Here is an 18,092-nt window from a genome sequence, read left to right as displayed (position 1 = left end):
GACCGGGAGGTCAAGCAAACGAAACAAAGTCGTATCCCGATAGTGAAGGTTCGCTGGAACGCCAAGCGAGGACCTGAATTCACTTGGGAGCGAGAGGATAAGATGAAACTGAAATATCCTCATCTTTTTACTTAGTTATTTGTAACTACTTATTTGCTTAAATTCTAATTTCGGGATGAAATTCCTTCTAACGGGGGGATGATGTGACAACCCGAAATTTCTATTCTGTACAACCATTCACTTCAATAGGAGTCAAAACTGTTTCTGCTAATTTTCAAGCTTTTTGGAATAAGTTTGAGTATTTTAAGATTAGTACTTCAGGAGATAACAGGAGAGAGGATGCCCTAGGGTTTATCGTGTAACAATATTATTCCAAAACTCCAAGAGTTTGGAGTTTACGGCCTAAAAAAAGGTGTTTACGGCCGTAAACCCTAAAAGAGGGTATAAATATGACACTTAGTCATTATTTATCACTTTTCACAATTTCAAGATCCAAAACTCAATTCTCTCTCAAGTATCATCGACTTTTCTTCTTGATCTTCAACATTGTAAGTGTTTCTAGCCCTAAAAAGTTGATATCATACTTAATCTAGTGATCTAACATGATTCCATCCGTGAAATCATTCCAAAAGTGTAGATCTTCAAGTTTCACCAAGAACACACACTAGTGTTCTTGGACTTTTAGCACCTTTTCAAGCTTCTACCTAGTAAGTACTTCTATCCTAGAGTATTATAGAGCTTGTTACACTTCTAAAAATCAAGAAAACACCCAAGAAACCAAGGATCAAAGGTGTTTACGGTCCAAGATGTTCTTGGACCGTAAACTCCAAAAAGGGTGCCAAAGTGTGCCCTAGTCCCTTCTAAGCCTTGGAAACTAGCCTAGATCCCTTCCTTGATGTGCTAAGTACTTGAAAACATCAAAAGACCATAAACCAGTTGGGTTTACGGCCGTAAACCCAAAGGGAAATGGTCCAAGGACCGTAAACTCCTAAAAGGAGTGAAATGGTGCCCTAATCTCTTCCTAAGGCTTAAACATGAAGTAGGAATGCTTCTTGTGATCTTTAAGGCTTCAAAACACAAAATGGTCAAAGAAACATGAGTTTACGGCCGTAAACTCATGGGTTTACGACCGTAAACTCAATGAGTTATGGTCACAAAACCGTAAACTCCAATAAAGGGTCCCCTTGAACCCTAAACTCAATAGCGATGTCCTACAACACTTAGATGCAATCCTTAGGACTTATAGCACCTAAATAAGGTGTTTTACATGTCCTAGGATGTCTTAACTTTGTTAATTAGTTGTTTAAAGACTAATTGGATACATATATGTGTTATTATATGTTAACTAGTATCATTGTGTGTGTACAAGTCTTCACTTGACACCTAGCAATCCTATATCATCAGTTCATCCAAACCACTCACTACAGGTGAGATCATACCTCTTGATTAACCTTTTAAATGTTTTTAAATGCTTTTATGAGGGGATACAAGTTGAACTATTATGGTTATTATATCAATCACATGTGATTAGTAACTACCAAACAAGTGGATTTCTTACTTTTCAAACTGTGTTATCAAACTGTTTTACTTCAAACTGTTTTACAAACTCTTTTACATATCAAATACTTTTATTAAACTCTTTTAACTTATATTATGTGTATCTATATGGATATAATTATATAAGTAGGATTGAAAGGACTTAGGACTTAGGGTATTCGGGTTATTTGTCCGAAGGTCGTTTGAATCCTAGTTATATATCATGTATATGTGTATAGATATAAAAGGTTACTTCTTTCATTCAGTTCAATGCCTTTGGGTAGCAAAGGTATACAAACATGTTCACATACACAAACAACATTACTAGTAAACTATAATAGGTATAGTTTACGAAGATACTATTACTAGAACAATGAAACATACAATGAGTCAGTTCATTCATGAGTAATAAATAGTGATGAGAAACAAACATAATACATAGTGATGAGAAACAAACATAATACATAGTGATGAGAAACAAACATAATACATAGTGATAAGAAACAAACATAATACATAGTGATGAGAAACAAACATAATACACACTGATGAGAAACAAAACATACAAGCTAGACAGAGAAAGAACACACAATACAGCTAGCACATACATATACATATACACATACATTACTTACTGTTATGTGAGCCACTTAACGGGGGCATGTCACTACCTGTCATGACCCGTTTTGTATCCAGAATCTCCTTAATTGGGGAGCGTATGAGTTTGTGTGTAGATCTATACTGGATTGACTATCCTACACCTTGCTGCTCGCTACATTGGGACTTGCAAGTCTACGGGTGCCAAACGTCATTTCTTACGACGTCTTACATCGTCGTTTTTCTATAGAGTCGGTAGCAGGATACAGGCCGATCACATGGTACTTTAAAATAACAATTGGTTTAAAGTAATTAGTGCAGCAGTAGTTACCTAATAAAACACTACAGTACTATATCATTTTCCCTTTTACATTTACTTTGTGATATTCACACAATAAACAATAATGTAGAAACTATATTTTTGGTTAATGATAGTCAGATTTGGGAAAATACATACTCTTACAAGAGACACACACACAGACACTAGATGCCTTGGTAGAAGGCTACTTTTAGTAGGAAACATAGGATTTTCTAGGAGAGTTCAAACAATTACAAATTTTTACAAAACTTATACATAACAGACTTACAAACACTTTCATAACAAATACATACACTAATATACTTATGATCTCACCAGATATAAAGCTGATAAACTCTTTCAAAATAACTTGTATTCTCAGGTCACCAGTAGACAGGTACCGGTGCCAGGTTTTGAGAAGATGGAGCTCGTTCAAGCCTTATCTTTTATTTTGATGTATATTTTTGGTGTCTATATAACTTGACAGAACACACTTGTATGAAATTATATTATTAATGCAATGGATGATGTTGTTGCTTGTTTACTACTTTGCATTGTTGTGATACTGAACATGACGTCCTCCACCCCCGAACGTTTCCGCCGTTCCGGTTTTGGGGTGTGACAAAGTCTAATAACTATAATTTCCTGTATAACATAAAAAACTGATTAGCAAATTGTAGATCTTAAAGCCGCTGGCGAACTCTGACCTAGTCAATTACGGGTCCTTAGATAAATGATCAAATATTCACCCATTCTATAAGATATCATATAGACATGAATCATGGATTATAATCACTCTCATTATCCAAGTTTTGTTTCTCGATTTCTGATTTATGATGATCGATTTAGACTACCAATTGAACACATCAATTCAGTCCAGGCTTGGCTAAGCACTTTAGATGTCGACATCAAATCACAAAGGGGCCTACAGATATTGCTTTTCCCGTTAGGACAATAAGAACGGATAAACTTCGACTTTTATGCTTTCACTATTCACTCATCAAATCACGCACAACAATACGTTTTATAACATCAAGTTACTGATGCGTTTATGTATTACCAATGCACAACTGACTTGTAAACAACAACTTATAGATCTCTTTTTCAAGAATATAAGATATTATCTTCTCAAAATTCCTCGTGATAAAATCCATGAAGTAATTCTCTGAGTGTGGGTTTATCCAATACATAAAATCCCCATTTTCCAAGTACTCATGAACATTGTAGAAAAACCATTGCTATGTCTAATCTCCATAGACAATCTATAATTTAATCCATGACAGTCTTAATTCGCTACTTACTTCCAAAAGTACGAGCGACTATGGATGTTTGAATAATCCAATTATTCCGGAAGTAAAACATGCGAAGGGAAACACAATAATAACCTAATTAACTATGGTCTTAAAACTATTGTATATAATAAAACTATTATTATTTAATCACCATGTTAATTAGACTTTATTCATTGTATAATCTTTCGAGTAATCAACTAAACACTTGAATTAAACATCATTCATGCCATGTTAGAAACATGCATACTATGTCTCTCTATTGTCCTTCCTTTGTGAACAATTATGCTCACACTAGCTTTCATATGTATCTAGAAATCATCTCGACTTCTAGAAATCAATACTTTTTGATTTCCTTACTAAACTGCATATTTCTAATACGTGATGCTTCGATAAGTCTTCATCTAGACTTATCAAGCTTATACACCTTCATTAGATAACATATATGTGTGTTTAAACCCTTTCAGAACGTATAGCTATAAGCCTCGAACGTTCAAACTATTTCTTTCCATTTCTCACAATTCGAACTATGAAAAGGTATGCCCCAATCATATTGCGAATTTTGAGAATGCATTTAACACAACCACTAACTAAAATGATATTTAAAATCCACTAGAAAAAATGTTTCCTCATAATCATTTTCATGAATTAGAGCGAAACCTTTTGCCACCTAGATTTTATGGCGTATGTGTTCCCATCCATGTGAATATATCATTTCCAACCTACAATCATAAGACAAGGTTTATGACAAATTCAAATTCTAATTTAGCTTTCATGGAATGAACTTTACTTGTTCTTAATTTCTTGCCTTCTGGTAGCAGAAGGGCCTATCAGTGCTTCCAAGCTGTTAAGCAGCTCACCCATATTGATCAATGTACTTTAACTGACCAACTTGCTCTTCCTGTTGCAGTCAAATGAGAAACATAGAACTCATAAGTATTGTCAAGTTAACCGGAAGATGCATAGAAATAAGAATATATCAACTTAACATGATAGGTTATCAACTCAGGTCGTGTGCTAGTGATAACTAAAATGTCTATTATTGATTGACTCTTGAAACTTTTCAAGATCATTAAGACTCCCACTGACTTCTTGACATATAAGTTTCTCTCTTAAGGACCATTCCCTGACGCGCAAGAACAAATATTCAAAAGTTAGTGTGGATTCTTGACAAGAAAACACTTCATGGAATTGGTCTTAGTTAATCCTTTGTTTTAACCGAAACATCATAACTCCTAATTCCAAATGTGCTAGAGTAAGAAAATATTATTAATCCATATTTCATGAGGTGTTATAGACCTACTTAGTATATAATGAGTTTCAAGATACGATTCAAAGTTACTAGATTTTGACTCTAAAACTTGATTGGAAAATAAAGTGCGACTCCTCTCTTGATTGAACCAGTTGAAGAATATCTAATTCCTCTTCTTAATCATGCAATTGCACTAAGATGTTCTTTGAGGATCAATTATGATATAGTTCCATAATCATTGAGATGATAAAAAAAAAACATGATACTAAAGTATTCTCCTTTCCTTTCAGATTGGAGAAACCTTTATCTTTCTGCCTAATAGATTGTTCTTATTCGTTCTTCCATTCTTTGAAACTTTTCAAAGTATCAGTATTATGATTAATCTTATAAACACAACCATATTTACTGAAAGCATCAGTAAATCATGACGAATAAAGTTATCATCCTTTTTGGTGGATCTGAATAGTCCACGTAAATGTGTGCTAGATCCATTAGTCATTCACTTGACACACATAAACATGTGATCAACAAATTAGTCATAATCTTCCAATGATCAAGATTCTCATACATCACTCAATTCAAATAGCATGACTCCAAATCCAATTTAAACATGGGCGATCTGAATTCCTTTTCACTTGGTTAATTATGACAATACCATAAACGACATAATTAAGAATCAATTCCACTTTAAACATTGCTAATAATAAGGATATAACCGCCAATTTTCATAAATTCCATTGCAAGGAAATATAAAGTAAATAAATCAAAAAATTCACTTTTATTGATAATAAGCGGAAATATTTGTCCTTACCATGCAAATATATGAAAACTATGTTTCTAGATATTTCCTAAGCAATCTATTAATCTATCATAACTCCTAAACAGTAGCTTCCAAAATCTGATAATCCAACCATGCGACCGAAATCCATCTCTCATGATCAGATTCAATGTACTCTTCTTAAGCTTCCTTCTTTCTCTTAGATCCTACAAAACATCAAAATATGATTATCACATCATGTATTAAGAATCTATGAACAGGAACTCAATATAATAATGGAGTTAGATAGTGGATATACCTGAAGTGGAGTCATACGACTTGACTTTACCATCTCTATGATCTTTCAGGTACTCAGGGCAGTCTTCGCAACCAATGGCCCTCCAATTGGCAATAGAAACGTGGAGTCGTTTTAGGATTAGCACATGGTACTATCTCAGAACTAGAACTTCTCTTTACCATATGGTCGAATGGTTTGACCTTGGCCGATCCCTTTCCATTGGGAAGAGAAACCTTTTCTGGACTACCATTGTCAAAGTCCATGGACAAATGAGACAACCGAGAGCTTTAGGAGCATGCCTCGCCGACCAAGCCATAGATAGCAGCTCTTATGCTTTCGTTCTTCACCTTCGTCGAAAACAATCAGGCACCAAAGTCCTTAACGATATATGATTTTGGTTGTGTTCCTCTTCTTTCCCAATCGTCCTTAACGATATATGATTTTGGTTGTGTCCCTCCAGTTGTAGTTTTAAGTCAAAACACCCCTTGATATAAATCCTTACAAATCAGGTCCCATTTGATTTAGTCCTTACAAAAATGGTCCCTTTTCGTTTTATCACAAAAACAGTCCTTTGTGTTAGATAAATTGCAAAACAACCCTTTTTAAATGTATAGTATTTCAAAGTAATTCCCTTTGGTTTAAAATATTGCAAAAATAGTCTAAGGGGTTTTTTTAGCTTAAAAAGGCATCAAGATGTGATTTCTCACGTAAAGCCTCACAGAAATGAACAAACTCCGAACAAATTGAACTCATGCTTAAAGGGTGAGTTTCTACGAACCCTCTTTTACGGTTTCATATTTGGGAGAGAATACATGCGTGTCTATTAAAGTTTTGATGATTTTCAAGTTTTATACACAAAATAACATCATACTTTATTATTGGTCAAAATTTTATGAAATAACAATCTAAAATGTATAAATCATTAATAAATCACAAAAGTTATAGTAGAATGCTATAAATTACATAATTACACCTTATTGTGATGTATTAATTAATATTAATGAAAATCACAAGATGTTAAGTAAATTGTTATAAAGATATAAGTTTATTTGACGAATCAAAAATTGTAATCATTGTCGTATATATGTACGAATATGTTGAGAAAGCATGAAAAGACATGATACATATAACCAAATATGCTATTCAACATAATTATGTACAGAAGGAAATGCACATCACCTTAAACGGTTGATAAACGTAGATTAAACAATTACATAATAATTAATTGAAAATACACCAAAAATCAATTATTATTATTATATGCTTGATCATCACGTAGAAATGATTTAAAAAAAACGATATATTTTATTTTTATGGTTATTATAAAAACATAAATAATTTTTACTATATAATGAGAATTGTCACATATAATAGCATAATTGATTCCCTAATTTTAATAATCGTTACCTAATAAGGAATGTATTGTATCAATTATGCAACTTAACGAATATTACGAGAATGGTTGGTTCATCTGGGTTGAAACCTGGAAAATGTTATAAAAACAATCGTTATGCTATCCAAACTTCATTATATCAGAAAATAGAGATTTGGAAAACCTTTAAGTCTTAAAATCTCAAATACCATAAGACTTCAATTAATAATTATTCCTAAACAACAAACAATTATAAGTATTTGATAATCTTATAATGGAAGAGTTAGGATTAGGATGCCTAGACTCATTGTCAGGATTCAACACTATTAGGTCACTCTGTAAGAGCGATGTTTGTTTCCAAAGCCATATAAGTTAGGTTTGTTTCCTAAGCCATTTGGGACATGTCGATGTACACATCAAGACTACCACCTGAGGAGGAACGACATGTATAGGATTCATTTTTATGTACTAATACGGCGTGAGAGCTCGCTCATAGTTGCTAGCTACGACTACCGTCTGACGAAACGAACGTTACGTTGTCGTTCAATTTGTATTTACTTTATGACATTGATAAAGAGTTAGTGCGCAACTTTTAGCACGCAGATATTAGTTCTATGTAACTTTTAGCACATCCACTTTTTTGTGTTGGCGCAGAGGTGCCGAAGTTCGGTTATGAGCTCGTTATAGATCCCAAATTTGTTTTGTTACCATATAGAACCGATATTGGGTTTATACGGGGTTTTTGTTCACTTATAATAGTTGAAAAAGACTGTATGTAGTGGGATAGTTTGTTTCTCAAAAGAATAAGTTTCAATACCAAAATTAATTCATATAATACTTAGCTAATATCACAACATGACCGAACAAGGTCATTGACTTACATAAAACAAGTGATTTGTATAAACCCCTTTCTTTTTGTACGAAAACACTATATTTATTTCGGAGAATTTCGCCCCACTGTTTAAGTGTCGGTTCCAAAATTAAGTAAGAGAACACTTAATAACCACTATGACATAAATAAAATGAAAATCTATGAGTTTTACATATAAACTATAAAATTGTTGGTACGAAACTTCAAGATTAAAGTTGGTTATTTTATGTTATTGCAAATAATAACATGTCTTATTTTTATATGATTTGGTATTCAAAATCTTTATATAAAATGCATTTTGGCCATAAGAACCGTAAAAATTTGATGTAAGTTTGATTTACTTATATATATTCAAAAAATTGTGTACTTTCGGATTTGAACAAACGATATTTCTAAATGAGTCCAAATACACTATTACAAGTCATTTATTGTTATACTTTTGATAGAAAAGTACATATTTATAAAAGCTGGGTCACCAAATAAATTTTATAAAACACTTTTGGTTACAAATGTACCTTGTGTCAAAACCTGTAGAACTCACCAACAATTTTGTTAACGTATCATAATGCATGTATTCTCAGGTTATTTAGCATTTCGGAAGACTTTGCATATAATATTTCCCGTTATTGTAGTATATCTTTGTAAATGTTAAATTGTTGAACATGAGTCATGATTTAGCAATAGTTATCATCAATGTAATTTCTATTTTGGTCATAATAAAAAAATATATTTATATTGTTCAATGTATGTTCAATAACTGTAATCACCGATTTACGTTGCGCACCTCCACGTTTCCGCCAGCGGCCAGGTTGTGACACTTTACAGTCTCTAAAATGTTTTTTAGATCCGCATCAAAACTCTCTAACAACATAGCCCAATCTGGATCCAGGGAAACCCGATCCAAATTGAACTTTTCTAGAAAAACAAATAAGTTAGTTAAGTAAAAAAGCAGTCATAATTAAACATATAAAATATTCTTATATAAATAATTTACCCTGATATGTTATTTTACGGTATCTTGTAAGGCAGAGGAAACTTTTTTCCAAATTTTTCTATCAAAAGGGCCGATTTGCTAAATTTCTTCTCATTCTCATGGGAAAACATATATTTTTATGTTCTTGCATGGGATCGTATGTAAGATCTCTATCAAAGTCCAACTTTGCTGGTTTGCCGTTATTTTTTAATAACTCCTTTTCGAGCTTCAGATTTTTTTCGTTTTCCTCTAGTTTTCTTCCGTGGAATAGGTGCAGATATAATAAAAAATTATTAGTAACGATAGTATATAATAACTGAATAATTATAGTAAATAATGAATCATAATACGACTTACCATCCTGCTCATATTGACCACGATCTCCATCGAATGGACGTGGTGGATCCCCGTGTCCATCACCCCTATGTCCCCGACCAATCATGACATTAGCTATGTTGTAAAGCAATAAGATCCAAACAAACTCCATAGCGTAAAAGGTTATAAGATATACAAATATGGTTTCTATTACAAATAGACATTGCGTACGAATAAAAATTTATATTTAAGCTATGAATCCAAATAAAAGTTTTCATTACAAATACACATTACATATGAACTAGTTTAATCAGGCTGCCCCTCATATACATCAATGTCGTCTCTAGTATCATAATCATGATCGTTCTCATCATAATCAGTCTCGCACTCAGAAACATCATCGACTTTACTAGTTGGTGGAGGAACTTCATAATGTAGATGATTCAAAAAGTATCCCCAAAATGGGAACAACAATTCAAAAATAAATAGAGTATTCACAAGGATAGACTTCTAAACCCACTTTTTGAATACCTAACTTCATGTGTACATGTATTAAATGATTGTATGTTTAAGAAAAAATTGGAAACATTTCCCCTTAGCTCCCAACGATGTGTGTGTGTGTGTATATATATATATATATATATATATATATATATATATATATATATATATATATATATAATGACAAGCGAATTAGTCTTAAGCAAACAATCATATAATACATGTTTACAAACCGTCCCAAAATGGGGATAACCTGAAATTAATTTCTAAATCAATTTTAGGCGGATATTTCTAAGCTTTTGTTTTAATTTTTCTATTTTAGCATTGTACTTTAAATATTGTATTGTTTTTCTATTATAGCATTGTACTTTTTCATATTTTTTTTATTTATAGCCTTTTTTTTCCTATTATAGCATTGTATTTTAAACAATCATATCGTGTTGTTTTTTCTATTATAGTAATCTCCTTTAAATAGGATTGTCAATAATAGAATCCTTACTTTTTTTTTGTTTTTTTACCGTTATAGCATTGTAAATTACAAAATGCATACACATACAATCCACATTTTATACAAATACACATATACATACATTATACATAATTATACATTTTGCATAGACATACATTATACATACATGTAACATCCAAAAAATACTGGTAAAAACTTTCATTTTCAAACACCCAAAATCATACATCCAATTGTTCCAATACCAAACATAGTAAAAATTTCCTCAACATCAAAGTAAGTAAAATAATAGTGTGATCACGCCAGACCCTTCCCTTGGAACAAGAAGTACGTGAAACATTTAAACAATAAAACTGTAAGCACAAAGCTTAGTGAGTTGACCAAAATACCACATACCACACATAACATCGGGCCCTACCCAATGCAACGGGCCTCACCCAACATAACATGCCCCACCCAGCATACAAATGGACCCCGCCCAGAACAAAACGGGTCTCGCCCAACATACAAATAGGCCCCACCTATCATACATTGCAAGAGTCACAAAAACAGCTAGCAAATTACATAGTATACTAAGAGTACTCATTATGCAACGAGTAGTCTACAGAAACCAGCTCACATATCCAAGAAGTGGATACTACACACCAACTATCGAATCACACAAGGTAAACCCTTAGTATACCTTCTAAAACTAGCATCTTACTAAAAGTCAACTCTGGTCAAAAGTCAACGGTCAAAGTCAATGACAGCTGACCTTCACATCATGGCTATCCCTTGGCCACGTTGTGGGAATTTCTCGAAAAAACTGTCATTATTTCCAATTTCACCACTTTGTGACACCCAACTCGTCACGTTGTGGGAACGAGTTGAAAACAACTTATTTTCTAAAGCTTTTAACCAGTTAAGTTGTAACATCCTAATCTTCAGGTATGAATTTAAAAGCTTTATATATATATATATATTTATAAGGCAACTCGATGTGTTGGAAGGCTCCAACTCGTCGTGTGGACTATAGAATGCCCTCATATCTTTCAATGTCTACTCGACGAGTTGGAAGGCCCCAACTCGACGAGTTGAAGGCTGAACATGAAAACCCTAATTTTTAAGGTTTGCACCCTACTTAAAGGCCTTAACTCTCATTGTTGGCCTCCTTCATCGCCTCCTTGTCCAGATAAAAACCCTAGTTCGTGTTTTTGCCCTCATTGTGTGTGTATGATTTTAGAGAGTAATTTTTGGGGCTCTTTTGGAAGGAACAAGAAGCTTGAAGAAGTTGGCTGAAGGGAGAGGCCGTAGATCCGGTGTTTACTCTGTTATGGCAACCATTTTGAGGTATAAAGTCGATACCTTGGCCTCTTATTGCTTATATATACTTTTATGAAAAGATAATATTATTCTTGGTCCACATTGGAGTCATTCTTGGAATGATGCATTGTTTGAAGTTGCCAATTCAAATATGGATGTTTTGTGGCTTTTTGAGCCTAAAGTTCCAAGCTTTATCAAAGTATTGTCCCTGCTTCATGCCCTAAACCCCTTATTAAGCTATGAATGTGTGTTTTAGCCCGAAAATGCCATGCATGGACGTAAAGCTTGCAGCTTTACGTGGTATCTTAACCCTAGGGGACCAGATCTATAGTTTGGAGGCATTAGACTCGCTTGCAAAGAGACTTAATGAATTAAGACTAGGACAACTCGACAAGTTCCCTAGCCAACTCAACGAGTTGAGTCAGGTTTTCCTGCTTTCTGGATGATGAGGAACTCAACGAGTTACTTTGGTAACTCGGCGAGTTGTATCGAGCTTTCCACGATTTTCTGAGATATGAAGGAACTCGACGACTAAGTAGATGTACTCGACGAGTTGGGTCAACATGGACTATTGACCTTGGCTATTAACCTTGACTGTTGACTTTAACTTTGACCATGGTTGACCAAGTTTGACCTTGAGGGTATTTCGGATTTTAATGAGGTTAGTCACTTGGTGATTGTAGGCAGTTGAGTTGGAGCTGTGAGTTGGGATTGATATTACCGGTTCAGTAGTACTTGTGAGGTAATTTATCCTCATTATGCTAACAGGGTCGAAGCCACCAATGCCGGCCCTTTGGATTGAATCTTGGTTTATCGTATGATACTACGTGTAGTGATCGTGTAGATCTGTATCCTAGTGTGTAGGATGATGCTATGATTGATGATATGTTAGGCCTATATGATAACTTTGTGCTAGCTAGCGTTTGATATTATGTGATATTATGTGATCGCGAGTAGGTTGAGGCGCTCCTGCTTTGTGCTCAACGCCAATAGACCCAGGTCGGCCCGGATAGTTGGAAGGCCCAAAGCGGCGTACCAGTCAGGTCGAAGGCCCAGAGAACAGTTCAGATAGGCTGAAGGCCCGGTAGGGAGGTCCAGACATGCTGAAGGTTCTGAGAGTGGGCCAGATAGGCTGTAGGCCCGGTGAGGCGGTCCAGTCATATTGAAGACTCTGCATGCATACTATTTGTTTATGACATTGTTCTGGTTGTATGGTGTTGTTATTTTGGGGGAACTCACTAAGCTTTGGGATTACAGTTTTAGATTTTGTTTCGGCTACCTCAAATGATTAGGGGAAGGCGAAAGGTTGATCGTACACCTCCTCATATTTTATGTTATGATTTATGGGATTACTCTGATGACAAACTATTTTGAAAACAATTTGTAATAAATGGTGGTTTTTGGATGTTTGAAAAAGTTTAAATTTTACATGAATTTTATGGATGTTACAAGTTGGTATCAGAGCCTCGGTTTGAGAGAATTTGAGAAACACTCGTGTGAATCTAGTTTCAAACTAAGGAAAGAGATTTTCAAATGGTATTCAAATGGTTTTCAAAGTACTAAAGGAGGATGTGATGTGTACGATCAGTTGTAGCCAATAAGTAGAGCCCAAAATATCATACTGTTATTTTATATTGTGATATGTTAGAACAACATGCTAGTGATAGGCTAGGGATCCTCAGGAATTGCATGGTAGAATTTCCTGATTATATGATGCCTGATAGCCTACGGTTTCCTTATATGAAATTGACATCATTATTGTAGTTGCTTAGTGTGTGCATCACGGTTGTATATAACTAAGATCTTGTAGCCTAAGAATATTTGGTTTGGCCTTATTTCATGTTCTTGTTTGATGAAGGGCTTAGGGTAGGATCGAATATTCGAATGTCTTTAGGGTCTAGTGTTATGTATGGCTAGCATACAAGAGTGCTGCAGGGTTGGTGGGAGTTTCATGGATGAGTTGTGCGGGGTCAGTCGGCCAGTTGTGAGATGTTTAGCCTTCCACTATGAGCGAGGATTGAGCGCTTGCCTATGCTTGTGTAGATTGTTACGGCGCTGTGATGATCCTTGAGACAAATATGGGTAGGTGTGGAAGGTAGTATGGGCCCGTACTACTAAAAGCACAAGACCCATACGTGTAGCAAGGAAGTCACAACCCCTAGGGATGTGTTGGGAGTTGGTTCCCCGTTGTTTATATGGAATGTCTGATATCTTGCTGGTATATTTTTAGTATGGTTTATGAGGCGATTTGAGACCGGATCCTGGTCAGGATCGAGAGCTGGCAGTCAGGATAGGCCAACATTGACAAAGGATCGTGTCAGGGAGATCATCCGTGAGGAGGTGGTTAAGATTGTCCGGGGTCAGATTCCGGAGATGTTTGGGTCTATCAAGACTACGATGATGGAGTATTTTTGATGACTGATATTCATCCATTGCTGAGACTGCTGCTGCTGCAGCCTCTACAACTGTGGCGGCTGCAGATGTTGGGTCAGGACGGGTGTTTCAGTATCGGTACTTCGATAACACGAAGCCTCCGACTTTTGATGGAGTTCAGGACCCGATTGTAGCCATGAGGTGGATATCTGATGTGGAAGGATGCTTATTCACTTGTTCATATCCTGCTGACCAGAAGGTCAGTTGCGCTCTAAACCTCCTACGGTCTGGAACGAAGGACTGGTGGAGACTTGTTATGAGATCATACTCCGATGAGCAGAGGGCTGCAGTATCTTGGGATCAGTTCAGGGATATGTTTCGCACTCGCTACATTCCATGGGTTGAGCGAGAGAGGTTGGCTCAGGAGTTTTTGGATTTGAGACAGGAGTGGAGTTGGTGACGTAGATCACCCGAATGTTTACTGAGAGGGCAATATTTTGCCTTGAGTTTTCTTCTGAGCAAGCTCAGATGACTCATTATATGAGCATGCTCAAGACGGACATTAGAAAGTTTGTTTCTACTCAGCGGTGTGATACTTTGCTGGAGTTATAGGAGGCCGCCAGGCGGTGTGAGATTGAGATTGATTTGCAGTTGAGAGAGCAGAGGTAGCCCCGACACAGTCACAACCAGCTCCGAAGCGGTTCAAGGCCGTTGATTCTAGGTATAGAGGTTAGCATGGATGCACTTGTGGGAAGTGCGGGAAGGTTCATACCGGAGCTTGCCGATCCAGTGGTGTGTGCCACAAATGTGGCAGGGAGGTGTACTTTGCGAGGGATTGCCGCCAGTTAGCCCAGTTCAAGATATGAGGATTTGTTACCACTACGATCAGATTGGTCATGTGAAGACCAACTATCCGTTGCTCACCGCTAAGCCGGAGCAGGCCCCCATGCAAGGTACATTGAGGATCACTGACAGGGGTCAAGGCAGAGCGGAGCCCCCGAGGGCTCTAGGTCGCGCCTTCCAGCTTACAACCGAGGAGGCCAGAGCAGCACCTGATGTTGTGACTGGTATGTCTTTATCTCTTATCTTATTTATGATTGCATTGTGCTCATATGTTAGGTACATTCTTAGTGAAATTCTTGCCTACTCTTGTATTGTTTGATTCGGGGGCGAGTTGGACATTTGTCTCTCGATCATTTAGTAGGGAGTTTGTGTAACACTAGTCAAAATAGGTCAATAACAATCACATGTGATTATGCCAATCATATAATGTGATTTTGTTAAGCTAGTGATGTTATAAACTTACTATGTAGTTCCTGATAAATTCTAATACAAATATGAACTTTCATACATATTTTATGATACAAATCAAAGTATACGTCCACACGATTCCAAAAATATAGAGAACGTCGAAATCTGGCTTCGCGTGAAGAAGTTATGATAAACTCTAACACTATAAAATCTCTATAACAAGAGGAATTTAAAATAGTATTAGAATTTGCTATTTGAATCTAATAGAGAGTTGTAGTACTCGGAATTACCTACGTGTGGATATAAAGAACGTCAAAAACGGAGTTAGTATGCAAAAGTTGAGACCTTCCGAAGTTACAGCTGTCTTAGAGCATGACACATGTCAGAAACCCTAATCTGACTGGACTCACGACGTGAGCATAAAAACTCACGCCGTGAGGAGTCAAACCGCCACATTTTGAAGCTAGAAGTCTATAGAATGATAACCCAAAAGCTCACAACGTGAGCGAGGTTTTCTCACGACGTGAAGACGCTGCAGGACACTATTCGAGGCTAGAAAACACGCGTTAAAGCTATAGGATGACCCTTGCCATAGCTCACGATGTGGATCTATCATTCTCACGTTGTGAGGGCCAAAAAGCAGCCTATAAATAGAGGCTTCAACCTCAGCCATTCCTCACACCTAATCTCTTCTCTCTCTCTCTCTCTCTCTCTCTCTCTCTCTCTCTCTCTCTCTCGTTTGCTGAAGCCGTTTCGCTTCCCGAGCCCGGTGATCGCAAACTGCTAACTGTTTTTAGTTAGATTCTATCGAAGCACGATATTAAGGTGAGTTTCACGGCCCCACTTTCTAATATTTTCGGGGGGAAACGCATGCTAAATATTGTATATACGTTACTATTATGTCTATATGATAGTATATTAGTATCAACGTAGATAGTTATATTAACAAGGATATAGTTATTCTAAATATAATATTTTGAATATATACAACTATTATCAACTTGTTAGCATGTTATTGTATTAATGTAGATCTTGAGTTATACTTAGGATTCTATATATATGTTGTGTGCGATATAGTTTCGAAGTTATATTCGGGAGTTCTATATGTTAAAAAGTATGTTGTTGTTATTGGTTTTATGTCAAGATAAAACTTGATATGTTATATATTATTGTTGGTTTTATGTCAAGATAAAAACTGGTTTTACTTCAATTTATAGCTGTTATACTGCCTAAATGTTATTAAATTAGGAGTAATGTTTAAAAGCATAGTCCAGTAACTTAGGGTTTTAGACACGAAAATGCTTTTGTTATTAGAACTATAGAACGCCGTCAAAGTTTACATGAGCTATTGTATTCATCAACTAAGATTGGAAATCTTAGTAGAAATCCTCTGACCTGTAACCGTTAATCCGGTGTGAGCGAGGAAGTTGTATATGAATCTATACGGGTTGACAACCCCACCCGTGGTTGCTAGCTCCGATGATGCAAAAGAAACAATCCAAGAATGCGTATCCGAATACATAAGCTTTGTCACTGGTGAAGCCAATGACCGATGCCAACGTGAGCAAAGAAAGACCATCACAGCTGAAGATGTCTTGTGGGCCATGAGCAAATTAGGGTTTGATGATTACATTGAGCCACTGACTGTGTATCTCCACCGCTACCGTGAGTTTGATGGTGGTGAACGTGGGTCCATAAGGGGTGACCCACTGATTAAACGAACCGCTGACCCAGGTCCATATGGGATGGGTCCTTTTGTGCATGGGTTTCATATGGGTCATCATCATAATGGGTTCTTTGGTCCTGCTAGCATTGGTGGGTTCTTAAAGGACCCATCAAGTGGTGGGCCTTCTGGAGCAGCTACAGTTGCAGGTTTTGAACCGTATGCTCAGTGTAAAGAGTGAGAAATGGTGGTGATGATGAGATTATGATGCATGTGGTTTGTTGTTGCTTCTTTTTTTCTTTTTTTCTTTTTTTCTTTTTTTGTTCATGGTGAAACAAAATTACATTGGGTCACTTTGGAAAGGCATGTAAAACGGTTAACATGCTCATTAAGTAGTGGTAATCTGCTTTCCTTTATAAGATTTTTAATTGTCTGTTTGGTATTATAGAATGGATCTGAAAGCAAATAAAATGAAATATAACCTATAATGGGCACTATATGTTGAAGTTATGATAAACTCTAACACTATAAAATCTCTATAACAAGAGGAATTTAAAATAGTATTAGAATTTGCTATTTGAATCTAATAGAGAGTTGTAGTACTCGGAATTACCTACGTGTGGATATAAAGAACGTCAAAAACGGAGTTAGTATGCAAAAGTTGAGACCTTCCGAAGTTACAGCTGTCTTAGAGCATGACACATGTCAGAAACCCTAATCTGACTAGACTCACGACGTGAGCATAAAAACTCACGCCGTGAGGAGTCAAACCGCCACATTTTGAAGCTAGAAGTCTATAGAATGATAACCCAAAAGCTCACAACGTGAGCGAGGTTTTCTCACGATGTGAAGACGCTGCAGGACACTATTCGAGGCTAGAAAACACGCGTTAAAGCTATAGGATGACTCTTGCCATAGCTCACGACGTGGATCTATCATTCTCACGTTGTGAGGGCCAAAAAGCAGCCTATAAATAGA

At 36.0% G+C, this 18,092-nt stretch overlaps 1 protein-coding gene across 1 annotated transcript; it reads left to right on the top strand.

Annotated features, from left to right (window-relative positions):
* The first annotated feature begins 17,055 nt into the window (after positions 1 to 17,055).
* On the top strand, positions 17,056 to 17,355 carry LOC145112153 (nuclear transcription factor Y subunit B-6-like). Its single transcript, XM_079048363.1, has one exon. The coding sequence runs from the start codon at positions 17,056 to 17,058 to the stop codon at positions 17,353 to 17,355; it is 300 nt and encodes a 99-aa protein (XP_078904489.1).
* Positions 17,356 to 18,092: the final 737 nt, after the last annotated feature.

The sequence above is a fragment of the Lactuca virosa genome, chromosome 5 (assembly GCF_052849685.1).
Source record: "Lactuca virosa cultivar CGN04683 chromosome 5, Lactuca_virosa_CGN04683_v6, whole genome shotgun sequence".
NCBI classification, from domain to species: domain Eukaryota; kingdom Viridiplantae; phylum Streptophyta; class Magnoliopsida; order Asterales; family Asteraceae; genus Lactuca; species Lactuca virosa.
This window is presented reverse-complemented; position numbering and strand designations above follow the sequence as displayed.